General features: G+C 55.6%; 13 protein-coding genes across 13 annotated transcripts; 5 read left to right on the plus strand and 8 right to left on the minus strand.

The window, feature by feature from the left end:
• Positions 1-57: 57 nt before the first annotated feature.
• BO94DRAFT_164610 (ATP-grasp domain-containing protein) lies at positions 58-1,728 on the minus strand. The gene has a single exon (XM_025605891.1). It carries the CDS (start codon positions 1,396-1,398, stop codon positions 427-429), a length of 972 nt encoding a protein of 323 aa, XP_025464924.1. The 5' UTR covers positions 1,399-1,728; the 3' UTR covers positions 58-426.
• Positions 1,729-1,801: 73 nt separating this feature from the next.
• BO94DRAFT_558555 (acyl-CoA N-acyltransferase) lies at positions 1,802-2,444 on the minus strand (the record flags this gene model as incomplete). The annotated part of the gene is made up of 2 exons (XM_025614014.1): positions 1,802-2,046; positions 2,093-2,444. The coding sequence occupies 2 exons, from the start codon at positions 2,442-2,444 to the stop codon at positions 1,802-1,804; spliced, it is 597 nt and encodes a 198-aa protein (XP_025464925.1).
• Positions 2,445-3,256: 812 nt separating this feature from the next.
• On the plus strand, positions 3,257-4,310 carry BO94DRAFT_164649 (SET domain-containing protein). The gene has a single exon (XM_025605893.1). It carries the CDS (start codon positions 3,320-3,322, stop codon positions 4,262-4,264), a length of 945 nt encoding a protein of 314 aa, XP_025464926.1. The 5' UTR covers positions 3,257-3,319; the 3' UTR covers positions 4,265-4,310.
• Positions 4,311-4,681: 371 nt separating this feature from the next.
• BO94DRAFT_537369 (putative isochorismatase family hydrolase) lies at positions 4,682-5,459 on the plus strand. Its single transcript, XM_025612251.1, has one exon. It carries the CDS (start codon positions 4,707-4,709, stop codon positions 5,379-5,381), a length of 675 nt encoding a protein of 224 aa, XP_025464927.1. The 5' UTR covers positions 4,682-4,706; the 3' UTR covers positions 5,382-5,459.
• Positions 5,430-6,852, minus strand: BO94DRAFT_537371 (serum paraoxonase/arylesterase family protein). Its single transcript, XM_025612252.1, has 2 exons — positions 6,483-6,852; positions 5,430-6,419 (listed from the first exon to the last, which is right to left on the minus strand). Exons 1-2 carry the CDS (start codon positions 6,789-6,791, stop codon positions 5,493-5,495), a joined length of 1,236 nt encoding a protein of 411 aa, XP_025464928.1. The 5' UTR covers positions 6,792-6,852; the 3' UTR covers positions 5,430-5,492.
• A 381-nt stretch (positions 6,853-7,233) lies between these two features.
• Positions 7,234-9,508, minus strand: BO94DRAFT_537373 (ZZ type zinc finger domain protein). The gene is made up of 3 exons (XM_025612253.1): positions 8,989-9,508; positions 8,728-8,939; positions 7,234-8,672 (listed from the first exon to the last, which is right to left on the minus strand). Exons 1-3 carry the CDS (start codon positions 9,482-9,484, stop codon positions 7,407-7,409), a joined length of 1,974 nt encoding a protein of 657 aa, XP_025464929.1. The 5' UTR covers positions 9,485-9,508; the 3' UTR covers positions 7,234-7,406.
• A 1,753-nt stretch (positions 9,509-11,261) lies between these two features.
• On the plus strand, positions 11,262-12,054 carry BO94DRAFT_164760 (uncharacterized protein). The gene is made up of 2 exons (XM_025605896.1): positions 11,262-11,586; positions 11,640-12,054. Exons 1-2 carry the CDS (start codon positions 11,427-11,429, stop codon positions 11,915-11,917), a joined length of 438 nt encoding a protein of 145 aa, XP_025464930.1. The 5' UTR covers positions 11,262-11,426; the 3' UTR covers positions 11,918-12,054.
• Positions 12,055-13,489, minus strand: BO94DRAFT_164761 (uncharacterized protein). The gene has a single exon (XM_025605897.1). It carries the CDS (start codon positions 13,344-13,346, stop codon positions 12,192-12,194), a length of 1,155 nt encoding a protein of 384 aa, XP_025464931.1. The 5' UTR covers positions 13,347-13,489; the 3' UTR covers positions 12,055-12,191.
• On the minus strand, positions 13,382-14,294 carry BO94DRAFT_587945 (uncharacterized protein; the record flags this gene model as incomplete). The annotated part of the gene is made up of 2 exons (XM_025615864.1): positions 13,382-13,571; positions 13,642-14,294. 2 exons carry the CDS (start codon positions 14,292-14,294, stop codon positions 13,382-13,384), a joined length of 843 nt encoding a protein of 280 aa, XP_025464932.1.
• Positions 14,295-15,268: 974 nt separating this feature from the next.
• BO94DRAFT_164729 (putative RNA binding protein Rnp24) lies at positions 15,269-16,817 on the minus strand. The gene has a single exon (XM_025605895.1). The coding sequence runs from the start codon at positions 16,644-16,646 to the stop codon at positions 15,531-15,533; it is 1,116 nt and encodes a 371-aa protein (XP_025464933.1). The 5' UTR covers positions 16,647-16,817; the 3' UTR covers positions 15,269-15,530.
• A 153-nt stretch (positions 16,818-16,970) lies between these two features.
• On the plus strand, positions 16,971-20,063 carry BO94DRAFT_558560 (uncharacterized protein; the record flags this gene model as incomplete). Its single annotated transcript, XM_025614015.1, has 6 exons — positions 16,971-17,065; positions 17,128-17,244; positions 17,302-18,119; positions 18,682-18,683; positions 18,861-19,048; positions 19,112-20,063. The coding sequence occupies 6 exons, from the start codon at positions 16,971-16,973 to the stop codon at positions 20,061-20,063; spliced, it is 2,172 nt and encodes a 723-aa protein (XP_025464934.1).
• Positions 20,064-20,570: 507 nt separating this feature from the next.
• Positions 20,571-22,458, plus strand: BO94DRAFT_567705 (IFRD domain-containing protein; the record flags this gene model as incomplete). Its single annotated transcript, XM_025614645.1, has 2 exons — positions 20,571-21,091; positions 21,210-22,458. Exons 1-2 carry the CDS (start codon positions 20,901-20,903, stop codon positions 22,456-22,458), a joined length of 1,440 nt encoding a protein of 479 aa, XP_025464935.1. The 5' UTR covers positions 20,571-20,900.
• Positions 22,459-22,880: 422 nt separating this feature from the next.
• Positions 22,881-26,106, minus strand: BO94DRAFT_164720 (oxysterol-binding protein related protein OSH3). The gene is made up of 2 exons (XM_025605894.1): positions 25,953-26,106; positions 22,881-25,874 (listed from the first exon to the last, which is right to left on the minus strand). The coding sequence occupies exons 1-2, from the start codon at positions 25,986-25,988 to the stop codon at positions 23,007-23,009; spliced, it is 2,904 nt and encodes a 967-aa protein (XP_025464936.1). The 5' UTR covers positions 25,989-26,106; the 3' UTR covers positions 22,881-23,006.
• Between the last annotated feature and the right edge of the window lie 2 nt (positions 26,107-26,108).

The following is a 26,108-nucleotide window of genomic DNA, read 5'->3' on the forward strand; positions in this document are numbered from 1 at the left end:
TCTCTGATTAAGTGTACTTGGCCTGTCTGCTGGTCTGGATTTGTCCGGTTTATGTGACTGAAATACTGCCTGCATGGCTCATGTCTGTCGAAAGTATATATTTCAAAGATGGTTTAACTGGACTCAAACCACTCGCTTCACAACTATACACAGATTTCTGGCTTAGACGAGAGGGGCCTAGGCCTAAATTTCTACATGCAAACAGTCATCGATCGCGCTAGTTAAAGCAGGATATGCAGCATGGCTTCCCACTGCACGCCCACACGTCATGGACGAGCAACGGGAAGACAACAAGCTTCAAGAAGAGTTCCAGTTCGGCTTCACATGTCCGCCACCACCCCTTTCGTGTAGCTGTCATACGTCCATGGTCGTGAGGTCATCCGGGAATGTACCTTTGTGGCTGTACGCTGACAGGATTTCCTAAGTCTAAGCGGACGTGAGAAGAGACAGCAGGCGGTCGATCCCCTTCCCCGTCTCGAGCCACAGATGAGGCTCGATGACTTCAATCTCCATCAGCACAAAGGGTCGATCCTCCGTGATGAGCCCGTCAATCCGCGCGTAGCCCAATTCTCCGGTGGGCGTCATGCCAAACCGGCGTTGCAGTGTTCCAAACACGGCCCGCACCGCCTGAAGGGTCCGCAACTTTAATCCCCCAATATCCACCAGCCTGGCCGATCCGCCGTACTCATCCTGGACCCGGAATTCTCCTCGTCCCGGGCACTTGAGCATTGCATGGGTCAGGTGAGGCCCCACGAAGATGAAGGAATATTCTCCCGTCCGGATGTCGGGCTCAAATTGTTGGATGACCAACGAGCTCCGCAGCCCACCCAGCGTGCACAGCTCTAGAAAGGCCACATCATCGGCATTCAGGGTGGTGGTACTAGCGATGCGCCGGGTCAAGGTGGACGACGCAGACATCGACGGCTTCAGAACCACCGAACCAGGCGGCGAAAAGTTTTGAATGAGGGCGTGTAACCCTGACACGCTGTACTTTTGAGGCTCCACCAATTGGGTTTTGGGGATCTCGAATCCTTCTTCCTTCATGTCCAGAAGATAGCGCTTGTCGGCATTCCAGCGCACCAGTTCAATGGGGTTAACTATTCTAGGCGCGTGCAGTCTGGCCTTGATCGACTTGTCTACTTGGTCCAGAAAGGAGAAGAACCGACCGGGGTACTTGTAGTACTCGTTGCACCAGAGGAAGGTCACAATGTCGACTTGTTCGAGCGCCGCCAGGATATCCTCGTCCATCCAGGATTTGAAGTTGACTAACGCACCCTTCTCTTTGAGGAGATCCGGGAGGTCGTAGTTTTGATAAAATGGCCATTCTGCCTTGATCGTGCTGGGTTGCTGGGTGGTGAGGAACAGAATCCGCGTCGGGGGCTCAACGACTGGCCGCATCGCGAGCTTGGCTTCCAACCCAAATTGCAAGATGGAACTGACAAGCAGCAAAGGACGAAAGGACTTGGAAAAGAGTGGACCTCTAGATGCGATGATGTTTTAATATCCTTGGTTCATTTGAGTTCCAAGCCATGGCCGACTGTACAACCATGGACCTGCTCCAAATGGACGTCATGACTTGTGCATGGCGAGAATTGGAATGGCAGTGCGATAGAAACGCTGAACAAGGCCACGGGGACCGTTGTCAAATGTCGGCCCCAGCAAGAGCCGAGATTTGATGAATGCAAAGCTAAACATTGACATGGTGTCCCATTCAATCTATGTCCATGACTATAGTGTACATCTGTTCAGCGCTGTGGAGTACTTTTAAGATTCGCCGACGGCTAAATAGCCCCCCTGGAGATCACCATTTACGTCGCCCTCCGTTGGGTTCTCTCAGCATAGGCACCAGTCCGGTGAAGTGGCTCTGGCTCTGAGCGTCACCCCGATCCACGAACCCAAAGCCTTCATATATCGGTCTGCCATGGTCCGTGGCATCAAGGTAGACCAGGGCTCTCTCCTGATCAGCCACCTGGCATCCCCATTCCAGGAGCAACCGAGCCGCCCCCATCCTACGATAGTCGGGATGCGTAGCGAGCATATCGAAATCTACCGGCAAGTCAGGGCTGTCCGGACACAGAATAGGTTCTCATACAGAAATTCTTTCTTTTGCCATCCCCAACGGCTCTGGCGCGGTTACTCTCCAGCACCTGAAAGAACCGATCGTTGTGGCGAGCGTCCATATCAGGATGCCAGGGGGGGAAACGGGGCCCGCGCTCTTCTGCACTCTGGAGAGACCACTTGCCATAGGCGGCGATCCGACCCCCGGAGGAATCCACCACCTTCAGATACTTTTCGCGCGGCCGGTGGAGCATGTCCTGGCGAATGGCCGATTCCCACCACCATCGCACCCCGGGAGTGTCGGGCCAGAGCTCGAGCATGGCCGGGATGCTGAAGACTGTGTACCACAGCTGGATGATCTCGGGTACGTCTTTGGGAGTCGCCATGTCGAGTTGGAAGACAGGGGAAACCGGGGATGGGGGCGTAGGTAGCGTTGTCGCCGCCGCGTCGAGGCGACCTCCTGTGAATGCCCTGAGGGATGCATCCGCGTAGTAGTGCGGGATCACGATTCTGGTGGGAGGCATGAAGGGCTTCTGCCAGATACTCAGCATGGTGTCAATTTCTCGAGAAGCGTATCGACGTACGTTCAGGGAGCGATGTAGACCAGATCAAGGAAGACCTTTCAACGAGAAGAGAATTCAAATGCAGCCACCAAACTCAATCGGCGCCGGAAGATTCCGAGTCTAGATTTGGTCTCAACAGCCATGACAAGTCATACTTGACGTGTGTGAAGTGAGCAGGCACAGCCCGGAACCCTTTTGGACAACGAAGCCATGCTAGTGTTGCAGGAGCCTAGATTCAAGTATTGACAGAGTTTAGGTCAGGTCTAGAATTTCATCTGGACATCCGAAGAGCTCCATCCGGTAAGAGATGAAGAACAAGTGTCTCGGGCGATGACGGAGGAGGAGTGGTTAAACAGATCGATCGAAGGATCAAGGGTTCATACTGGATCTTTGGACCAATCGAACTATGGACTCGAATCGGGCCTCTCAGCGTCGTGACGTCTATGATGATGACACGAGCTTGCAGGGCAAAGTTGCTGGTTGTTATAAAGGAGGCATTTGGATTGCTGAGAAGCAAATGACTCCAAAATCAACCAAGCCCCAAGTTCAGTATGACTGCCATTGGCCGAATCTACCAGACCGAGGGTCCTGCTCGCGTCGGCCCTTCCTCCAAGGATGTTGCGTAAGTCCTATCATGATTTGAAAGTATACCTCGCTAACGCCGTTCCAGCAGCTTCTGGGAAGGAAGTGCAAAGCGAATGCCAGCCCCATCAACGCAGGCAAGCTTACACCTCCACCCGAATCTCGGCCAGACCCAGCACCCTCTGAAGGGCCGAGCCCTCGTCGCAGCCAATGGCCCCATTCGCGCTGGCGAACTCGTCATGGCCGACGTGCCTTACGCCGTTTTGCCCACCGTCACAGCCGATGACACTATCTGCAGCAACCCCGGTTGTAGCCGACGGATCCCCGGCTACGCCAGTAGCATGACCTGCGAACACAACTGTTCTCCAGCCGTGCGGTGGTGCAGTCCCACCTGCAAGCACCAAGACCGCCGTCGGCATGGTTTCGAATGCGGCTGGCTGAAGCACAATAGTCCGGAACTCCGCCAGGTGAGTGACCACGATTATCACATGCTCTGGATTGTGGTCCGGATGCTAGCCGCCCGATCCTTAGAGCTGGAGCAGGAGATGGGTGAGAATGAGCTGCCAAACGACGTGTTCGCCAGCGGTTGGCCCGGTGTGCAGCTGCTTCGGAGTAATCGACAAGCGTGGCCAACGGCCCAGGTGCAACACTGGAGGGAGCTGGCGCGCAACTACCTACAGGGAGATGACTGCGGGTTGCCGGTAACCCTAGATCTGGAGAGTCTGGTGGAACTGATCTGTGCGGAGGAGACGAATGTGTTTGAGCTCTGTCCCGGACCGACAGAGATGAACCGAGGGGAGCCGTATGGACTCGCGGTGTTTCTGCGCGTGACGATTGCAAATCATTCGTGTGTGCCAAACGTGAGCCATCAAGCGGATGGGCAGGGGCGGATGATAGTGACGGCGCTGAGAGATCTGGCCAAGGGCGAGGAGTGTTGTACCTCGTACTTTGACCTGGCGGAATCGGTGGACGTGCAGGCGCGGCGCGAGAAGACGGAGGGGTTGTTTACTTTTACTTGTACATGCTCGAGATGTCTGGCAGAGACGGCCACAGTAGCTTAGGTGAAGAAACCGGATGAATCAAAAGTTGATCTTGTGTAAATTCGTGGGCGGAGAATATGCTATGTACTACATTTCGGTATATATCGGGATCATCTTCCTCAGTCTTGCTCCAATGTTAACAACTTGAAGCCAAATCTATCCCCAGCAATGACATTCAGAATTACGTAACCTATGAAGCCCGTAGTTAGCCCTATCTTCTATCTCAACTGCTCCAAATGATTGTTTATCTCCAATGTGAATGACTCACTGTTCTAGTGAACTAATCAGATAGTCTCTACTAACAACGAACAAGTCTGACTCATTCCCCACCAGCTAGCCATCCATGAACCCATATATACCCCGCCATAACCATCCCACCCTCTCTACTCACCATCGTCCACCATCCACCATCACCCACATATATACAACCCCAACTATCACCACCACCACCACCACCATCAAAATGACCCCCTCCACCTCCCCCCTCCAATTCCACCACCCCACGGCCCTCCTCCTAATCGACAACCAAAACGGCTTCACCCACCCCACCCACTGGGGCACCACCCGTTCCAACCCGGACTACGAAACCAACCTCTCCACGCTCCTAACCACCTTTCGCCGTGCCTCCACCTCCACCACCTCCCTCCAAATCATCCACATCTTCCACTCCTCCACCACGCCGACCTCCCCCCTCCACCCAAGTTACATCTTCCCCAACACGGAGAAAAAGGGAATCGACCCCCTGCCAGGATGTACCCCCCTCGCACACGAAAAAACCATCTACAAATCCGTCAACTCGTCTTTCATCGGCACCGACCTGGAAGCATATCTCCGGGACCAAGGGATTAGGCAGTTACTTGTGGCGGGGTTGACGACGGATCACTGCGTGAGTACCACGGTGCGGATGGCGGCGAATCTGGGGGTTGTGGATCGGGTTAAGTCACAGGCAGAGGGGGGAATGGAAGGGGAGGTGGAGAAAGGCCGGATTGTGTTGGTGGGGGATGCGACGGCGACGTGGGATAAGTCGGGGTGGGATGCTGAGACGGTGCATGGCGTGTCGTTGGCGAGTTTGGATGGCGAGTTTGCTGAGGTGTTGGGCACGGCCGAGGTCGTTGGGGCTTTGCTTAGTATTTATTGATTGATTTGTTGATAGTACTGTGTGTCTTGTCGTGGTGTGGTATGGAACAACTACTGCTTCCGTCACATTCGGAATATGCTATAGTACCTCTGATATAACAGAGAGAAAAGGTTACAAGGTCACCTCCACGGCGATCATGCTCTCTGACATAAACCCCGTCACAAACAGCCACGCCTTCTTCTCGCCCGCCACCGTGGGCATCTTCGGAACCAGCAGCGCCGTGCTGGCGCTTCGGATGCGCGATCCGTCATCTTCAAAGATTAGACGCTTCTCCCACTCGGCGGTCCCCGGCCGGCGACGCATATACCATATCATCACCCCGTCCGTGGCCTCGGGCTGGGTGCGCGTCTTGTCCAGGTCCACCGCGCGCAGCAATCCCCCCAGCACATAGCCGCTCGCATCGTCCTCGGCTGTCCGGTACGGATCCTGATAGTAGCTGGGGTTGTCGATCGTGCTGTCAAAGGCAAACTCGTCCACCACGGATAGCGTGCGGTTGCCGTGAGGCCGCATCCGCCAAAGGTAGCCGCCCATGGCGCTGGTGAGGAGCACCTCTTCCTGCGTCGGACCGTGTCCTAAACCGTTGTTATTCCAGAGTCCCTCGACTGCTACCGTGGCATCGATCCCGGATTCGGCTGGGAACGGCGCGAGACTGTCGAGCTGGATGTGGATGACGGTCGACCATTTGGCAGCAGGGAGCAGGTTCTCCACGACGCGTTTGTAGCCCTCGCGGTACAGATGGTCGTTGCTGACATAGAACGAATGCGGGCTCACGGCATAGATATCATTCGGGGTGGCCACGAGGGGATGGAGGACGGAGCGCACATGGCGGATGGTGCCTGAGTTGAGAATATGGTGGAACAGCTCGACCTGCGAGCGCGCCTTGGGCACATCTCCACCGTGATACTCGGGGTTGGCCAAATGGTTCACGGCAAAAATGTACACAGCATCAGTCCGTTCCGGATCTTCGGTGATATCGATGCCGTGGGTGATGAACGGTCCGGAGAAGTTCTCAAACGTGAGACGGGAGGATCTCATGGTCTAGTCGAGGCGCATTGTCTTTAGCCTGCTAGAGACGACGTGCAATGCATTGGGGTTATCTACCTTGGGGTCAATGACATGGATTGAGCCTGTCGTGTCCGCGGGCCCCTCGAAGGTCACCAAAGGAGGGAACCATTGGAACCGGGGTAGGACCGAATCCTCACAGGCCGTGAAGAGCTGGCCAGCAGGATGGTAGTAATGCAGATCCTCGCAGTGAATGGTGTCTGCGATGGGATGGACGGGGGCTCCTTGGTGGCTCACTGCCCCGGTGGCCGAGCGGAACACGCCCAGGACAGTGAGGTCGTGCATCACCGGCTTATAGAGGGAGGCCACCAGGACGGCCAAAATGGCCAGATTGATGTAGCTCTTCATGGTGGATGGATGCTTCCCTGGGGGTGGGAGTGGGGAGTAAGTAGGCCAAAAGCAGGTGAAGGCGAGGGAGGGGAGACTGTCGCGTATAGAGCACGGTGCGGGGAAGCAGTCAGCCACTCCTGCAGAAACTGCAGAGGGCTGAACTACACCAATGGTCCAATACTACTACTAACGTCTAATGTTTAATGTCTAACGTTTAACGTACTAACTGAAAAGCGGATTAGGCATCCACTGTGGGCCCTGAGGAGTTAGTCCAGTAGTACCTCAGGCCAATGGCCATCGCCTCCCCCCCCACCAGCCGCGATCGACACGGCGGGGAAAGCTCACGCCTCGCCTTCTCCGCGGCGATCCCTTAATTCCCTTTTACACCTTAATGAATTATGAAAGAGCACAAACGCAGTGGAGAGCTTACATTCCAAACCTAGAGCAAAGTCAAGTTACAGCCTTCGTTCCTTAGGGCGGGCCCCCACGTCCACCCCTTAGACCGCTTTTCAACAAATAAAGCTGGATTAAGAAGATGAAAAAAAACACGGCAGATTATTCCATCCTTTCGCACTAACTCCGTCGTCCTCAAGTCCAAGAAATCCGTAACTCATGGCGGCCACACGCGCCCCTTCAGCGCTGAGACTTCGCCTCCAGATATTCCTGATCACTAGCATCCAAGATGTCATACTCCTCATCCGTCAGCAGCCCCGCATCCGTCTCGTCCTCGCCCAGTGTCAGGCTGTCCATGTCGTCAAATAAATCCTGCTCCGATGGATTCGTCTCCGACGGGGCCGAGGGTGCCGTCATGGCCGCCTCGTGTGTGCTCGTCTCCGGAGACTCCTTCTCCAACTTAGGGAAGATCATTTGACTCTCGGCGGGCTCGGCATGCTCGTTTTCAGGGGCTTCGACGGGCTTCGCGGCCTCCGGCACCGGTGCACTCGCCACGGGCAGCGGCACTTCGTCGCGCACGCGGACGTCACACCACAAACGGTGGCCGAACGGCATACCGTTGGGGAGCTTCAGTCGCCAGTACGAGATCGCCGTGCCCTGGCGGCTCGGGGTCTTGAGCGTCACGGTAAATTCGACACTGTGGCCGGGCTCTAGCGGCTCCGTCAGCTTGTTGCTCTCCATGGCAGCCGAGATGGAGTCCATGCTCAACGGGTGGTTGGTGTCCACGTTGAACATCGAATCGCCACCAACGAACCGCACATCAGTGCCGACGGGCCAGGAGAGGGGACCGGGATTGAAAACAGTCCAGGTTTGCTCGAATGATTTGTTGGGGGTCATCGTGGTATCGTCCGGCACAGTGTCGCGGATAAAGAAGGCCTGGTAGCCTGAGGCGGGATCAGACGTCGTCTGGTCGACCTGGTCCTGCTTCTCAGCAACCGCAATTGGCTGTGCCACAGGTTGAGGCTCCGGCACACTCCGGGCTTCCGGCTTGGGCGCCTCCGGGATTGGCTCAACCGGAGCGGTGGCTTGGGTGGAAGCTGATCGCTGGGGACGGTCGCCAAATGTGAAGGTAGATCCGCCACGTTCTTCCTGAACAGTGCTGACAAAGACATTGTGCACAGGCGTCTTGAGCATGACCATGGGGTGAGTGCGGTTATGCGTGTTGGTCGGGTGAACCTCGCATTTGGCGCAGAAGTCTGTATCATCGCACACGGAGCACTTGTAGCGAGCTCCTGTGATGAAGCTAGGGCAGGGCCGGCTCTTGCATAGAGGGCCATCACAGTAGATGCCGTAATGCACTTCATAGCTTTGCAAGGGCTCGGAGATGGCCTCGTAGAGCGGCGCAAACCGATGGCCCGGATGGCTTTGGGGTGCCTTTTGGTGACACTCCGAGCAGTAGTCCCAGTCTGGGCAGGTCAGGCACTTGTGGCGGACACCAATGATACGCTGAAACTTCGTTAGCTTACAGTAGGCAAACAAGAGCAGAGGTTTGACAACGAACCTTCTCACACCCATCACAGATCGCAGCATGGTGATGGTGACGTCCAGGTTTGCAGCGGGATTGCACCAGACTCTTCAAACAGAACTGACGGTCGTGAATCAGTTTGAGAGTGTGTGCGGGGTGATGGCCATGGGTGTCCTTGAGAAGACATGTGATGCAGAGATCATAGTCGTCGCAATCCAGACAAGAAACCATTTTAGTCTCATCGAGATCTGTTAAAAGTCAGTAGGAAGCGGATGCTAGTAGAAGGGTATGATGTACCTTTTAGGCAGTCGTTGCAGATGCGCTCCTGAGTAGTTTCGGGAACTTCTGGGGCAGCTGAAGGAGGTTCCGGGTTGCTTTCGGAGACCAGCTCGGGAACGGACTCCTCGAACTTCTCTTCCGGCTCCTCATCCTGGAGCTTTCTGGGTGCAACCGTTTCGGTCGTGCTGTTGGTGACCTGACCGTCTTTGACGACACGCTTAATTAACCAGTGTTCTTCATCGAGGCAAGTGACACCAGTGTCGACACACTGGAGGCATAGGTCGTAATCGCCATCATCACAGATGCTGCAGTGATAATGTTCGTTGGGGATCGAGCGGCCACAATTGTTGCAATCGATGCAGAAGACCCCGTTGGGCGATGCGTGCGAGACAACCGGAGTGTCCAGGCTGTCTTGGCCCAAGACAAAGTCGCGATACTGAGGCTCCGCAGTGGCGGGGGCCGACCATTGCGTGGACTGGGCTTCAGCCGGGACGGAATAGGTGGTCTCGGGCATAATCGAGGCAGATGGGGACGCACTAGGGGGAACACTTTCAACTTGAGACTCAGGGAGAGGAGCACTCAAGACAGTTTCGAGGTAACTGTACCTTGATGCGTTTTGTGATTCGGGGAGATCTGCAACCAGCTGGTGTGGGGATACAGTCTCCTCGGCCGTCGTAGCCTTAATCCGCAATTTCAACTTGGCTTTGGCAGCGCGGTAAAGCTGCTTGTAGACAGCCGGGTTCTCGCTGTCGAGGTGAATATAACAACCGGCGCTGTCGGAATAACGTTCGAAGATGACGTTAACATCCTCGGGAACGCCAAGGAGTTGGCGGAGCTGGTCGCAGATAAGACGTCAGCATGAGTTATGACCACGTGCAAAAATCGTCACCCCTTATATTAACTCCTTGCAGCCAGGTTGTCCACGAGCGAGATAAAGATCCCGAGAACAGACATGGAGCAAGCACATGGGCACGTGAGGGGGGACCAATGAAGGAGGAAATTCTGGGGTGACTTTTTTTTTTATGGGGGGGCAAGGACCCGTAGTTCCGATCGGAGCTTGGGTGGGGACGGACATACATTCTGGGGAAGCGTGCGAGCCCCGAGCTCTCTCAGAGGCAGCTTGAAGCGTCGGGTATTCTCATTATAGAGCACCTTGACGGTGATGGGGGTACTTGGGCCCACGGGGGCCGCGACAGGCGCAGGAGAAGCCATGGTGTCCAGATGGTGCTTGTCTGGTCTGGCGTGATTAAGCAGGGATCCGAGGAGAGATAAGAAAAAAGGACGCTAGTGCGTAGCGGTAGCTAGGGGGGCAACAAGGCTAGCAAGCAGATGATAGGGACCCAGGGTGGTGAGTGAGATTCGCCCCGTCAGTTACTTGGCCAAGGACGAGAAATGTGATGGAATCCCCAGGATGGAAATGGGTTAGATGGAGGGATTTTAAAGACGGTGTTGGGGGGGGGGGGGGAGGGGAGGGGAGAAGGATAAAAATGATGATGAGGAGGAAGCCGAGGTTAAGAGGGGGTTTTAATAAGAGAAAGGAAGAGAACAGTGGCTGAGGAAGGGAGGGAAGATGGGATGAGGAGAAGGGGGTGTGAGAGGGAGAGAGGGAGAGATGAGGAGAGAGCGAGGGAGAGATTAAGAGGAGTGGCCGGCTGCCTGGAGGTCAGCTGCTGCGCTGCTGCATCCGGCCGAGGCGGTGAAGGCGGACGGCCATTGGCGGATGCTCTGCGATTGCCTGCCTGGAGATGTCTGGCCGGGTCGTGACGACTAATTCCTTAGACACGCCCGGCGGATCGCACGGCTGGCCTGAGCTCCTGCCCCGAATACCTCCCCGGTACCTTGTCTGGCCCGCCGGTCGCGATGCTATCCGCCGTACTCCCAAGTCTTCACTTCGATCCCCCCCCAATTCACTCCTCCCTCTCGCATCCCCGGTGGAGTCCCCCCGTCTGCAGAGCGAGGCACTGCTCTGTTGGCTACGTAGGTGCCTAACCCACCACCTCGTCATCTCCCTCATCTTGGGCGGGATGATTTCATCGCAACATGGATGTTCCCCTCATGCCACCGTCCAATCCCCCCACAGCCTCAGATGCCGCTTGCTGATCAGGGTGCTTACTCCTGGCTGTTAATCCCCTCCTCTCCCCTCAATTTCTCCCTTACGAAGGATCGGTTGGTACGGCTTTACTATGCACTAGGCTGAGAGATTGACGCCCATTGACGTGCTTCTTGACGTCACGTCACCCCCCAAGGCCTTCCAGGCCATCCCGGCCATCTGGAGGGCTCTATCGGCAAGCTCAACGCTCAGGTCACTCTTTTTGGGATCATGTTTTATTGCTTTTGTAGACAGAGTGCCACGCCACAGTCGGCCTCCTCGTCCTCATCAATCAACAATCTCAAACGAGCGCATTGAAACACATCGCAGATCACAAAGGGACACCGCATTACGATCATAAGCCAGGATGCAGACGAGCGTGATTAGAGACTTCGTACGGGTATTCGCGCCGGCAACAGACCGGAAGAGGGAAACTGGCGGAGCGAGCAGGGGCGTAGAGCATCACCGCACCATGGCCCGGCCCATCCCGTTGCCATTCAACGTCATGAGTTATATCGAAGGAGATGGTATCCGTACATCGCGGAAGACTTCGGCGGACACAAGCTAAACGGGACAACAGAACAACGACGAAAGCCAAGCAAAAAAAAAGGAAGAAAAAGAAAAATGGAAATGACAAAAAGGAAAAAAAAAAGAAAACAAGAAAGGAAACGCAAAAAAAAGGGAACACGCGAAGAAAAAGAAAAAAAAAGGCAGCGTAAAAATAGAACAGCACAGCAGGCAATCGCTAGTAATGCATGGAATCCTTATCTAACCACAATCAGAGACGGAACTCGCAGAGGAATATGCCCGGGCGACACTAGACCTCAACAAGCAAGGAAAGGCGCTATGAAGAAATGAAAGGTCGTCATATTTGGATCAACAACAGAGTTGCCGCTTTTCCATGCGCAGGCAAAAAGCAACAAAGTCAATAAGATGTTGAGAAAAATGAGGGAAATAATAATAACATAAGACAAAAAAGGGACAAAGGGGAAAGATAAGGCACAGACCAAGGCAGAAGGGGAGCAGAACGTCAAAATGAACACAGAAGAAAGAAACAGAAATTTTCGCAGCTCACGAGAAAGAAAAGAAAAGAGTAGATAGGGCAAGTCGAGTATTATCCATGAGGCTCTGCTCATTGAGAGGCGTAGTAAACATTTTGAGCCGGGGGGTAGTAATAGGTTGTACCAGGGGGCGTCATCATGCCGCCCATGCCCACGACACCACCAGGCCCGGGAGCATTCGGCATTCCATAGGATGAATTTTGGTACATCTGGTTGGTATCGTAGAAATACACCGTACCGCCTGCTTCATGTGCGACAGTGCCCGGCTGAGGCGGTTGTTCGCCCGATGTATGCGCCCCAGGCACCATGTACGGCGTTTGTTGCCCCGGAGGGAATGGAGGCACAGAGGTGCCAGGTCCCACCGCGGCATTGTACGGAGGGAACTCCGTTCCCGTGACCGGGTAATAAAGAGCGCCAGAGGGATAGGAGGCGGGATAGAAGGCTTGCGGCTGTTGAAATCCGTATGGCTGGAAGGGTTGGGCATGGATCGCACGCTCGGGTATGTGGGACAACGGCGTCACTGACGAGTGGGCAGAAAGAGGGAAACCAGGAGCATCTGGACCATAGACGGGTCCATTGGCAGGCATCGGGACCTGGTGATGAAACGGCTGCTCCTGTTGTGGCTGAGGGGGATTAAAAGGGAAGCTTGCTGGGGTTTCAATGTCCGCAACAGAGACTGTTTTCTGGGGTCGGGGTTGATGCATAGGGATGGGCGCCGGACGACTCTCCCGGTAAACAGGGGGTTGAGGCTGCGGTTGAGGTAGAGGCGGCATTGCCGATGGAGGACCGGGAGGCGGAGGTGGTAGCCCTGCTGAGGGTCTAGGTGGAGGTAGGCGGACAATGGGCTTGCCGTTATCTGTGGCCACGACCGTCTGCCTCGAGAGAACGGAGGCTGCGGGCGAGTGGAATCCTTCTTGAGATGGCGGCTTGCCAAATGACGACCTCCTGCTAATGCTGACGCTTGGAGTGTATGTCGAGCTTGCATAGATACTAGGCCGCCGTCCTGGAATGAATCCACTCCGACGCCCGCGGAATGCTTGCTGGTTAGGGCGTAGCGCTCGTGGGATAAAGATGAAAGATCGCTCTGTCGCAGGGAAGATGTACCGTGGAGGCTGCCCTGGGAGTGAGATTCGGACGGGTTTGTCGCGACGGAGAGGTGGACGATGCTGAGGTAAACGGGTGTGTTGTTTTTTTGAAACTGTAGGGTATGATATAGGCTGAGCCATGCCGGGCAAGAGGACCACAACCGGCACATTTCCAATCAGCGTAGTGTTCGAGAAAGATCTATTGGGCGGCGACGACCGAGGGGCTGTAGGGACTGGCTTTGGGGATAAGTCGAAATAGGCGGAGGCAGTGCTGGGAGTTTCGACACCGGGGCATCATCCCCAGCAACAGTATCATGCAAATCGTGTGTCCACGGTTTTTCGCTGGCGATTGGTTTGACGTGGTTTCTGCTAGGCGTTAGTGAGATGTCCCAGTAGGGATCTGCAGTAGAAGAGCCAGCGGGGAGTTCAGGCGTACTTGCGCACATTGCCGTCCACGATGAGACCGTATGGCCTCGACTTGGACTTGGCAAACGACTTGTAACCGTTGGTTGCGGAATCAGTCGAGCGTTTATCGTGAAGGAAGAAGCTACCTCGGGTGGGCACGAACGCCGGGTTCTCGTCCTTTTCCTTTGTATACTTCTCAAGATCACGGCGCTTCCTCTCCGTCAGACTCTCTTGTTTTGGTTCTGCCGGAGGCGCCGATGGAGTCCTCCCAGTCGGCTGGCCCAGCCCCCCCTTCATATCATCAAAATGGATTTCGGCCACCTCAGTTGCCTCATCGGACAGCCTCAGTCCGTTCAGCATAGCCTCTGTATCGGACATAGCGGTGACTGTGTGGCGTTTCCCAGGAGAGGCAGAATGGCGGCGCCCGAGCTTCTGGTTTACCGCGGGCGTACGGCCATTGTGTTGAGGAGCATGGGTATTGCCTGTTTCCCGGGCCACAGAGGCTTCGTCCTCGCTCTCATCGCTGCCTTCGCCATCGGCATCCTCGTCATCTGGGTGGCTGATAATGGATCCTTCGCTCAGAGAGTCGTCCTCCAGTTCTCCGTCTAGCGATCCCTCATCTTCGCCCTCGTCGTCTCTTCTCCGGCGGCGGCTAGCACCGATATTGTGTCGACGTGGGGCCATGGGAACGGAATGACGGTGAAAGGGAAAGGGTGGAGGAAAGTTCCGGGGAAGGGGGTTCGAGGAATGCTTGGGTGATCGGGGTGGTGGTGGGAAAGGCGTCAAAGTGCACCGACCAGCAGCGGCGAGAGAGGCGGGTTGCAAGACGAGGGTGGGTGGGTAGCAGCAGGGCAGCGACTAGGTCTAAAGAGGAAGAAAACCGGGAAAGCAAGACGTCCCGGGAAGAAAAAAGACGAACAGCAAAGAAAAGATGGGGAGGAAGAGCGAGAAGGTGCACCTCAAGAGCGAGGGCCAGGAGTGTTGAACAGATAGGCGAGCTGGGGAGGGAGAAATGGTGGTTTTGAGCATGAGCCATGACATGCTCTTTCGATGTCAACCCCCTCGATCCGGTTAGCGTCCCCCCAAACCACATCGGGGATTCTAGAACTAAAGTACTTCCCGAGTCGCCCTCCAGACGATCATTCACTCACTCCCCATGCCTACTTGCTCTCTAGCTCCCTTTGGCACGTCTACAGTGACGCGATGCCACTCTGAATCAACAGAAACAGACCACTCCCCAGGATCCCACTTCCAGCGGCGGGGGAAACATCCAGACCACGCGTCAGAGCAACCCTGACCACAGCGTGAGCATTATTGACGCCGTGAACTCTGCTTGTCCCCCCTCCGTCCCCGATGGTTGGCTGGCTATGTTTACCCATGACTAAGCCGGCGGGCATCAGGGATGGATCGGATCCAATGTACCTGTACCCTAATCTGGTACTATATGTAGGTGGTCCTCTAGGTCGAAGTACTTTGCGTCTAACTGAGAGACATCTGGCGGTGTTTCTACAATGGGGCTTGGGGGTGAACACGCCCTACCAAGGCCACGGCCGATAAACACAAACTGAAGGACATAGCTAATCATTCTATTGGTTATTATGATGCTTCATTGCTTACATACAGTTTGCACAAGAGACTCTTTCTTTTGGGTATCAGGGTACTGAGGACCAAAATCCTCATTGCTTCTATAGCGCCGCCTACGGCCGTCTTCTCCATGAACCGGCGGGTCATGGTATCCATGCAAGGATGGGACAACTCAAGTCACAGCTCACTATGACAACGATCTCCAACGGTCAGAATACACGGCCGGACATTGCAAAGCTCCGTGTTGTCTCCCAGTAAGGAGGGTTCGGTTCTCCATGTCCGGTCGTCTCCTCTGTTCTCCCGGGCTGCACGCTCTTAGCTTATGGGTGATCACTCCTAGTCGAAGGTGGTCTTCTTTCCTTGCGATTCGACGATGGCCCCACTAAGCTTTTGCACAGTCTCTTGATCGTATCTCGTATAATCGGGCTTTTCCTTCCTAGCCCTGCCAGGCCGCGACTGGCGAGCCTGCTCGCCCGCCAACTCGTGCTCTGCAGACCCAACCTCGCTGATGTCTGCGGTCTCGTTCTTCTTGCCTTCCCCATCTTTACCGAATCGCTTCTTGTAGCGCGTCGTGGCATCTTCGGCAAATTCCATCCGCAGCCGCCTACCGAGCAGGTTGTTTACCCAAACTCTCTTCTGGCGCGGCTTCTTGGACTTCTTCTGGCGTTCAGACTCGGACTCGGACTCCTCTTCATCATCTTCCTTAATCATCACGAAACCCTTCACCGCTGCTTCGGCGGCTGCGAGATCCTCAAATACCACCCAAGCATAACCCTTGCATTTACCAGAGTCCTGGAATGTCGCCACATGTACGTTTGCCACAGTTCCGCATTGGGCAAAATGCTCTTCGATGAGCTCCTTCGTAGCGTCGAAGCCGAGGTTACCGACAAATATACGCTTTGACGGAGGGTTTCCAGACGCCGCAGAACTGCCCTCTCCCTGAGCCTTGTCCGGTCTTCCGGAGAAATTCTTTGCGTCCTTGATCAGCACGCGTCGTCCGGTCAGAAGTTGCTCACTGAGGCTAAGCGCCTCCTGTACGGCTTTCTGCGTAGAGAAGTCGACGTAGGCGAATCCTTTGTTCTGGGGTTTTCCAAATTTATCACCGGACTTGGGCATGTGGATTCTGGTGATGGTCGTCTCTGTAAAGGTGCAGTTGCTTGTTAAGAAGTTGCGCACGTCCTCTTTGGTTGCGAAGAACGGCAAGTTTCCGATCCAGACGCCATAGTCGGAGCGCTTCTGAGGGTTAGCAGCGCCGTCTACAGGGGCCTGTGCCTTTGCCAATGCCTGTGTCTTCTCCTCTGTAGCGGATTCCGATGCGGGTTCTGCAGCCTTTTTCTTGAGTTTTCGCAAAGCCTTCTTGGAGGGAGGCTCGGGTGCAGAAACATCGATCTCGATCTCCGGGCCCTCTGGGAGCTTTCGCTTCTTGTGATTTTCTTCACCGATGCCGGCCATGGTGTGAGCAGCTGGATAGTATTGGGGCTTGGGGTATCTTAAAAAGAGAGACTGCGGAGTAGCAAGAGAACATTCACTGAAGAATTGAAATTCGCAACACCGGAAATCAGGATTCTGATTGCGGAGGGAAACTTTTTTTTACGGCAGGCAGAAACACTCCGCCTCAACACCAGATCCAGACCGGCGGACCGCTTAACGTGACCGGCCCAAACACGTCCATTTCAAGCCTCAGCCTTCGCTTCCTCCGCCCCTTTCGCGCCGCCCAACTCCCGTCCCTCGAGGCGCCATCTTGGTTCCTAACCATCGACTTCCACCATTCTCATCATGTCGCATACCGTCGACGATGCTCAATCCGTGGCCGAAAGCCTACCGGATGCCTCCGTTGGCGCCCCTGCGAAGCAGTCCTACCGGTCGTTCAAGTGAGTGCAGTTCCATGAGCGCCTGGGACGATCCGTCGCTAATTTGGCCGATCGACATCCAGGAAGAAGTTTGCCAAGCTGAAGGTCAAGTTCGAGCTTCAGATGAGAGAAAGCGAATCACTCATCCGCGAAGGATTGCGCATCGAGGATCTCTCAAAGAGGATCCAAGCACAGAACGAGTATGTTGCCGAGCTTGTCTTCGTCGTTTCGGGCTCCTATCACTGATCCCCTCACAGTCAACTTCTAGAAGTTCTTCTAGAGTTCAATGACAGCCTCCATGTCTCCCCCAGTCTACGATACGATCTCAGTGCGCCGGAAGACGATTCCTTCCTACCGCCTCCCGAACGAGACATTCCCAAATCCTACAGTGATCCCGACGTGGCCAGCTCTGTCCTGCAAGACGCCAGAGGAAGATTGACTGCAGGCCGAATGTCAAGCGAGGCTTATCGTGAGGTGGAGGATGATGTTAAGCGAGGACAGGCTTTTGCACCGCAGATGCAGTACACCTCATTAACGAAATTTCCCCATTCTGGGCCTCTGCAGCCGGAGGACCCTGACGCTTACAACCCTGCACAGGAACTTGGGTTCCTGACTCCGGAATACGAGACCGAGTATTGCCTGGCTCTGGACGCTAAGTTGGGCGACGAAGAGGCGCTTGACCAGCTTGTTTGCATTGCCAGAAAGCCATCACTAGCCGAACGCGAGAGAGACGCTGCTCTTCGGAGCCACGTTTCGGTGCACAACTGGCTACGTCAAAACCAACCGCAGATCTTCTTACAGGATAACGAAAACGCCTCGGAGAAGTCGGGTTCTCGACCCTCCAATCTACGCGCATCCAAGAGGGCGCCGGCTCCATCGCGCAAAGATGAGGACACATATGATGATGACAGCATCTTAGAGACCGCGTCAACTTCGGGAGGTACGAAAGGCAAACGCAAGCGCGACGAAGACACCGGTTACCGGCCCAAGGGTGGTAGTAGTCGCTCGAACCGGAAGAAGAAGGATGATGAGAACGCCAACCCCAAGCGACCCCCAAAGAGATCTTCGGGAGCGGGTGCTTGAACTTACATGCAACTGGCCCTTGGTCATTCCATTTTTTGTATTAATAGATTCTCTGTATCTCTCTTTTGATCTCCTTGACAGTCCAATGCGTCTGCAGTTGCCCACGGCGGATAGCAACGCCTAAGCGGTTCTACGGAGCGGCCGAGGGCGTTGTATGGAGTGCTCATTCCCTCGGGTTTCGGGTATGGATTTCCCACCAGTGTTGCTACGCCCATCTACTTGGCTCATTTCTTTCCTACTTGCGGGAGTTTCGCTTCATTGCTCTCGCCGACTGCTGTCATTATCTAGCCCTGTGTGTTAACACAATAGTGTTTAGAACGACTTCCAATATGATAACACTATGAGAGACAATCCAACGTAACTTAACGTTGAAGCTACGGACAGTAGACCCGAGTCCCAATCCGAGCCAGGTGACATGGACATACCAAAGCATGGCTAGCTGGTGTACTAGATTAGTTGTGAATGAGGTCATATCATTGAACCTATCTTAGTGATCTCTACTAGATTGTTGCTCTCCCGGATTGGGTATGCGGCTTCACGTGCGTCTCCACCAGCGGTTTGACTGGTTTGCTTGGCATCCCGAAAGTCTTCTCCGACTCCAGCTCCAATGCTCCCATTTTCTCAGACATCCTTTGCCGAAACGCTTGATAATCGGATTGCTGGCCCCTGATTATTCACGTGTAGTAATATCCCCGACAGCATGGCCATCACTATCCACCCCCCGGTTGTGGAGGATGTCGACGTTCCCTACCCCGAGTCCGACGTCGATTCGATGTCCGTGGATTCAGACGGAGGAGTAGATCTGGCAGCGGGAGACGCATCAAGACCTAGCAAACGGCCTCGTTTAGTGGAGGGGACGAATATTGGCGCTGGAGTCCTTACGCCCGGCGAGGTGGTCACGGATGATCCGCAATGGATGAGGTTGGTGGCTCCATATCATACTGCTATATTTCCTTGAAGGCACGGGCATTGACCTGATCGCAGAGGCCATGGCACATACACGAACCCCCTATCGACCTCCATCATCGCCACCGTCGCCGGTACGGTTCAGAAGACCAACAAATTGCTATCCGTTCAGCCTCTGCGCGCCCGTTATACGCCCGAGATCGGTGATTTGGTGGTTGGGCGCATTGTCGAGGTGCAGTCTCGACGATGGAAGGTCGATGTCGCCGCCCCCCTTCTCGCACAGCTTCCTCTTTCCGCTATCAATCTGCCCGGTGGTATCCTGCGTCGACGAACAAGCGCCGATGAGCTACAAATCCGGACCTTCTTTAGTGAGGGTGACTTGGTCGTCGCCGAAGTCCAGACTGTACATTCCGACGGAGGCGCATCGCTGCATACACGGTCATTGAAGTACGGAAAGCTGAGGAACGGTGTTTTCCTTGCTGTGACAGGTACGGGTGGAAGTGGTGCGTCTAGCTCGTCCGTTAAAGGCTCAGTCGGGGCCGGGTCTACATCGGCGGGAGCAGGCGGCGCCACCGGAGTTGGTGGAGTGGTTCGGTCTCGGAGACAGGTGTGGACGATCAATACTGCCAACGGAGGTGGGGAAGTGGATGTGATTCTTGGTGTCAACGGTTACATCTGGATTTCTAAGCACACGGACGGCGCGGCCGCTGCATCGTCGACGACGGAGAATGTGTCTATCACCCGCATGGAGGAGATGGTGTCGAGCTCTATCTACTCGAGCCAGAATGATGAGATCCCGCCACAAACACGTCGGGAGATTGCCCGCCTAGCGCAGTGCATTCGGGTACTAGTCAACGGGGGAGTGCGAGTTGACGAGGAAACGGTGATGGGGGCATATGAGGCCAGTTTGCAGGTGGACTTGGAAGTTGGGGACGAGGAGGATGAGGAGGATCGGGGTAAAGAAGGAAGAGAATATCTGGAGGGTGGCAAGGCTCGCCGGATTTTGGACCTGGTACTGCAACAGATGTAGGTAGGGGTTGGATGGATTTCAAGACTTTTCGATAGTATTTCTAGTGAGAATAGATACCCCCGGCAATGGACTCCTTGTTCCCTCCGCTGTGGAGTGTAGTCAAGAATGATCAGGATGCTTTCACGACGGAGTCTTCTGAAACCAAGCATCCGGGCTTGACTGATTGCATCGCATTCACTGCATGTCTTTGGTTCGACCTCAGTTTCTTGTTGCTTGTGATGGCCTGGACGATAAGCATGACCCCGCATCACGTGGCGATAACGAGACTGATTATTGGCAGAATTCGACCTGGTCGAAGAAGAAAAGCAAAAAGCAAGAACGAAAACCAGGAAATTAATATTCAGATATTACCAAGGGGGGATTAGTCCATCCCATGACAAGCAGGCCTCCGAGGTGGCGTCGAGGAAGAAGAAGGGGGGGTGGGGGTGGTGACCAGTTGGCGACGGAAGCTTGGGGAACTTTCTTCCCGCGGGAGGCTTTCTTCCCATTCATTGCTTTCTTCCGACCGTCGCAATAACACTCAACCAACCCACGGGCATCTTTTCGGCACCACATCCCAATTTTACCATGTCCTTCGTCTCTGAAAGCTTCTTCTTATTGTCCACCTTTACCATACCCTTTGCATAGCCGACCAGGTCTGCCAGCACTCCTTGGTGTGCTTCTCTATTGCTACCTACTACGATACTTCTTTCTATACCTTCGACGCCACGGCTTCTCACTGGCCTATTCAGTGCTATTCAGTGCAAACTCTCGTGCCTTCCACGTGAAGATTTTTCTTTCCTTCACTGTCAGTCTCCCCTCCAGACCATCTTTCTGGTGGATTTCCAGCGTGCAGCCATGCCCGACCTGCGTCGTCAAGTGCTGGAGAGCGGCAAAACCATCTCTCGCAAGGCCGCCTCTCGCGAAGGCTCTCGTCGCACGTCGCGCGGCAACTCCACGCCAAATTCCCATCAGTCGTCCCGGAATCCGAGTAGGTATGGATCCGACGAGGAAGATCTAGACAGTCTCAGCGATGACACCGCCATGAGGTGAGCCATTTCGGATCCCCATCTGCCCCTTCGACTTTTCTTGTTCCCACCACACGGAATGATGTCATCGTCGCTAGTCTTGTATTCCCCGTTTACTAATGCGCCTTCTGCGACACAGCATTGGCTCGTTGGATGACCTGACCGATAACCCGGACGTGGATAACAACCATGACTGGGTCGAGGAGCTCGGCGATGTCATCCAGGATATTCTGGATCGGAAGCGTAGCAGCAACCTCAGTCGGGAGGAAGCCTACGCTGCCTTTTGCCGACTTGCCAAATCCCATTACATCGAGGAACAAATTCGCGGCCGTGTCAATGACCTCGTGGCGGCCTTTGGTAGAAGTATCAAGTTTGAGACCAGCGTGCGCGAGACCACTCTCGCACTCCGTGCCATCGAGCTTCTGGCGATTTCCGCATACGACAACACAATCTACGAGAATGTCGAACCCTTGCTTACTCGCACCATTCGAGATTCGACCTCCAACGCCATCAAAGCCGCGGCGATCCACTGTCTGGGCGTGAGCACCCTACATGCAGGCGCCGGACAAGACGGCATTCTGGACCAGATGACATTTTTCTTGGACATAGCCGCCTCCGACGGGCAGTCGATCGGTGCCGGGGACGACGCACAGAGTGTCATCGCAGCTCTGCAAGAATGGGGCGTGCTTGCGACCCAGGTCGACGACCTCGAAACTGAAAGCGAGGAAGCTGTGGAGATTTTCATGGAGCAGTTGAACAGCGGCGACTCTGCGCTCCAGATCGCTGCCGGTGAGAACATCGCGCTCCTGTACGAAAAGAGCTACACGCCACAGGAGGATGATGAGGACGACGAAGATGAGGAAGAGGAGTCGGAAGAGGAGTCGTTCTTGTCTAGTGGTCGTCGGAACGGCCCCAAATTGATTAAGCGGTATAATGCGTACCACAACACGCATGAACTCGAACAACAACTTCAGTCGTTGGCAACGATACATAGCAAGCGGATCAGCAAACGCGATAAAAAGAGCTTGCACAGCAATTTTGCCTCCATCCTGACAACAGTTGAGAACCCGCGTCGGGGGCCGATGTACAACACTGCCATCGATCAAGACACGAACCGCCACTACGGGAGCAAGCTCACGGTGAAGATCGGCCGACAGGGCGTGATGAACATCGACCGTTGGTGGAAATGGATTTGTCTGAATTCCCTGCGCCGGATCCTGCAAGGCGGGTTCGCCGCACACTACTACCAAGGCAACCGCGCTGTATTGGAGAGCCTTCCGGTGATCATGCGCATGGACACGCCGTCGGACCGAGGGACGGCCAAGCGTACGGCCAAATACCGGAACAGTCGTCGGTGGGCCATGCACGAGCAGTCGGACGATGATTAGGCTGCTCTAAATTTTAAGATAAACACGTGAAACTGGATACTGCTGTTCCACAATTGCTTCGTTTCTGATACTCACTGTCGCGTTAGATCCCTATTTTCTCGCCGAGCCTTTTTGCTTGCTTTATTTTTCGTTCCTTTCCCTTTTCCCCCTTTCTCTGTTCCAGATCCCATGAGATCCAGTTTCTAGACACAAACAGACAGACAAGGAAGGAATTCCATCTTGTCCACAGCAATGTGAATAGAAACTAATTAAAAGTACATATTTGCATACTATCCATCTATACCTGTACATCTCCATGCAATCTATTGTATCGTTACCTAGTCTTGCTTAGCACATGTATTTTTCGCATACATACCAAACAGAAATATCATATCCCTGTTTTACAAGTTCAAGTAAAGTGATAAGATAGGTAGATAAATACACCCAGAGAGAGAGAGCGAAAAAAGGAACCTAATTACTTGACCTCCTTACCAACATACATATACACCTCTATTCACATCCCAACCAGTCCCAGGTGTTTTATAATGATGCCACATGGTAATGATGATTCATGGCTTGAATACCGGCACGACACCCGGCCAGGACCCCCGAGTCCTTTCATCCCAGTATCCCTCTTTCCCGGATTTCAGCCGCCATACGGTCTCACCGGTGGCTTGGTCCTCGTCCACTTGGGTGAACCAGCGGGGGGTCCAAGATTCGCCGGAGGCTTCCATGTCGCGACGACGCGCGCGCTGGCCCTCCTCCAGTTGGACTTTGACGGCCTCGGCCTGGTCGACGTCGCCGTCTTCGAGAGCGCGTTGATCCGGACGGAGGCGGGAATCAGTGGCGGGGAGCTTGCCGTCCTCGATGGGGGTGACCTCGTTGAGGGTCGCCGCGAAGGAGGTGAGGCCATAGTGCTTGGGGGCGTTGGGGACAAGCGGTCCGGTAGACCAGATGGTGCAAGTGGGGGACCCGTTCTTGGTGAGGTCGAGGGAGGAAGTCCAGGTGCCGATAAGGCCCAGGGGGAGGTCGCGACCGGAGCTGTCGACGGCCTTGGTGTTGACATCCTCGCTGCGGCCGGAAAACATGCCGCCGGCTTTGAAGGTGGAGATGCTGCGGTGGCCGGTGGTTTCGTTGGTGACAGACATCTCGCCAACGGGCTCGACGTACTTCTCGCCGGCGATGATGTTGCGGAGGAACGAGGTGGCCTGGGCCCAGCTGAAGTGCTCGCCGGTTGTATGTAGGGTCAGGCGCATCTTGCCCTCGGTGATGATTTCGGCGGACTTGCCCCAGAATTTCTGGGTTGGCATTGGTGATTGCGTGAGACTCCAGTCTTTGCTGTCGGCTTGGTAGGCGAGCTGAACGGGGCGATGTGAGACCTTCTCCGCGAGGAAGCGGAAACCGAGGTCTTCGCGGACGAGTTCATAGGTCTCGCCGAGCATGGGGTTGAAAGGCTTCCGGATGGCGCGCTCGCGGACCCGGTTGCTAGAGATTGGGGACAAAGCGAAGGCGGTTACGTACATGAGGCGTTCAAGGGGGTCGGAGGAGCTGGCGGCGCGGTCGAGGAGGGTGGAATACTCCATGACCTCGGCGGCGCGCTGGAGCAGGGACAGGGGTTCGTTGGAAGAGACGGGCATGGAGATCTGCGACAAATCCTTGCCGACATTCTTGCGGAGGAAGCCGATTAGACTCGGCGGCATGACTGTCGGAGCAGTGATGTTGGTGCGGCGCGCCACGGTGCTGAGTGGTAGCGGCGTGAGCGTTTTGGGTCGCGCCGGGAATAGCGGCGAGAATTGATCATGCGCGCCGCCGGCCAAAGCCTCGTCGGCTTCATCCTCACTATCGGAGGGTGCGTCGTCCGCTACCGGTTCCTTGGTTTTCGGCTCCCAGGCGGTGTTATCGGAGGCGTTGTCGGCCACTTCGTCGTCGCTGTCGCCCTTGATCGTGAGAAGGTTACCGTCGTCAGCGTCGAAGAATTCCTGGGAGACATCGGACTCGAAGCTGCGGCGCGATTGCACAGTGGTACCTGGGGGGTGTCGTCGCTGCTTGCTCTCGGAAATCAGGGTGGAAAACTCGCTGACGACTTGGTCCAAGTCGCGCAGCACGGCCATAAGATGTTCGTGGATCTCCTCCATCTGATCCGGGTGGCTGGAGACACTGCTGGGCTTGCGATCGCCCGCGAGGGACGCCGTATCGAAGGCCCCGGGCACTGCCAGCTGCGAGGACATGGAGGCCATGGTGGTGGACCGCTTAACCCCGGGTTGGGTGGCGGTACTGTTCTTGCGCTTCCAGAACGGGCGCTTGGCGTCGCCGGACTCATCCCCGTTCAGGTCTGTCGGCGTGCGTTGCGGGCTGGGGGAGCGACCGCGCGGCTTCTCCGAGGCATTGCCGCCTATGTACTTGGGGTCGGTGTCCTTGGCCAGGCGTCGGACGGCGTCGCGCGACCCGGACACTTTGCTCACGAGGCTCTGGACGTGCTCCCATTCCCGCTCCTCGACCGAATTCGTGACGACGCGCTGGGAGGGCACCCGCAACAGAGGCTCGGGCTGCAGAGTGTCGTCGGCGGGAGTCTTGGAGGGCGATGCGGAGGCGGCCCGCTCCAGAGCCCGCTTCCAGGCGGCGAATTCCTGATCATTGTAGGCGCGGAGGTGCCACACTTCGGTGCCGGAATCAATGGAGATCTCCCGCGACTTCTCGTTGCAGGCAACCGCAGCCAGGGACAAAGGGATGGACCCGCGGAGGGCGGAGGAATTCCGGTCGTGGTAGTAGGACAGAGTCGACGAGGTGTAGTCCAGGGAGAAGAAGCGGCGGGCCCAGCCCTGATGGCGCTTTCTCCGGCGCTTTTGCAGCAGGCCGGTATAAGTTCTGCCCGAGTCTGGGTCGCTGACCAGGGGAGGCGGTTGGGCCATGCTGTTGCCCCGACGGCGAGCGGCCAGGGGTTTCCCGGAGTCTGCGGTATCGGATCTCTGGACGGGCTGGCTGGAGGCATGGGGGACGGGGACCGACTGCGGCGGGAGAGCGGTCGGATAGGTGAGCAGGGCGAGGGTGACGGTCTTGGAGATCTGCTTGGAGAAGGTATTGTCAAAGACCAGGGCGTAGTTCCCGCCTTCATTGGTCGGCACGTCGTAGGTGCCACGGAAGATGCGCTCGGCCTCGCATTTGCCGAGCCATTGGATCTGCTTGAGGCCAATGCCCGTCAGCTTGTCGATGACGGAGGCATTGGGACGCAGGGCGGCGGCGGTGCCAGCGGTGGAGGGCAGATTCTCGGTGGATTCGGAGTTGGGGGCATCGGTGGCCGACAGGTTGGTGTTGGAGCCCAGCACGGCGGAATGGCCGGGATGCTTGAAGATGCCGAAGTTGATGGATTTCTTGTGGGGTTGGATGCTCCACGAGATGGTGTGGGCGGACTTGACTGACACCCAGCGGACAAAGTAGGACTGGGGACGCACGCAGAGGGAACGAGTTAGCCAGGGCACTCTGCTCTGCTACAGGTGTCATCGCCATCCCTTGCTTACCTTGCTGTGGATCTCCAGCTCCTCCATGGCCGCCATTGCTGCGGCGCGGGGGGAAGTCACCGAGGTGAAAACAGGCACTCGCCAACAGAGGAGAACACGGTCGGAGGGAAGGCCACGAAGATGTTTATGAAGAAGGAGGAGCCGAGGAGGAACGAG

This window comes from Aspergillus sclerotioniger, assembly GCF_003184525.1.
Source record: "Aspergillus sclerotioniger CBS 115572 chromosome Unknown BO94scaffold_23, whole genome shotgun sequence".
In the NCBI taxonomy this organism is placed as follows: Eukaryota; Fungi; Ascomycota; class Eurotiomycetes; order Eurotiales; family Aspergillaceae; genus Aspergillus; species Aspergillus sclerotioniger.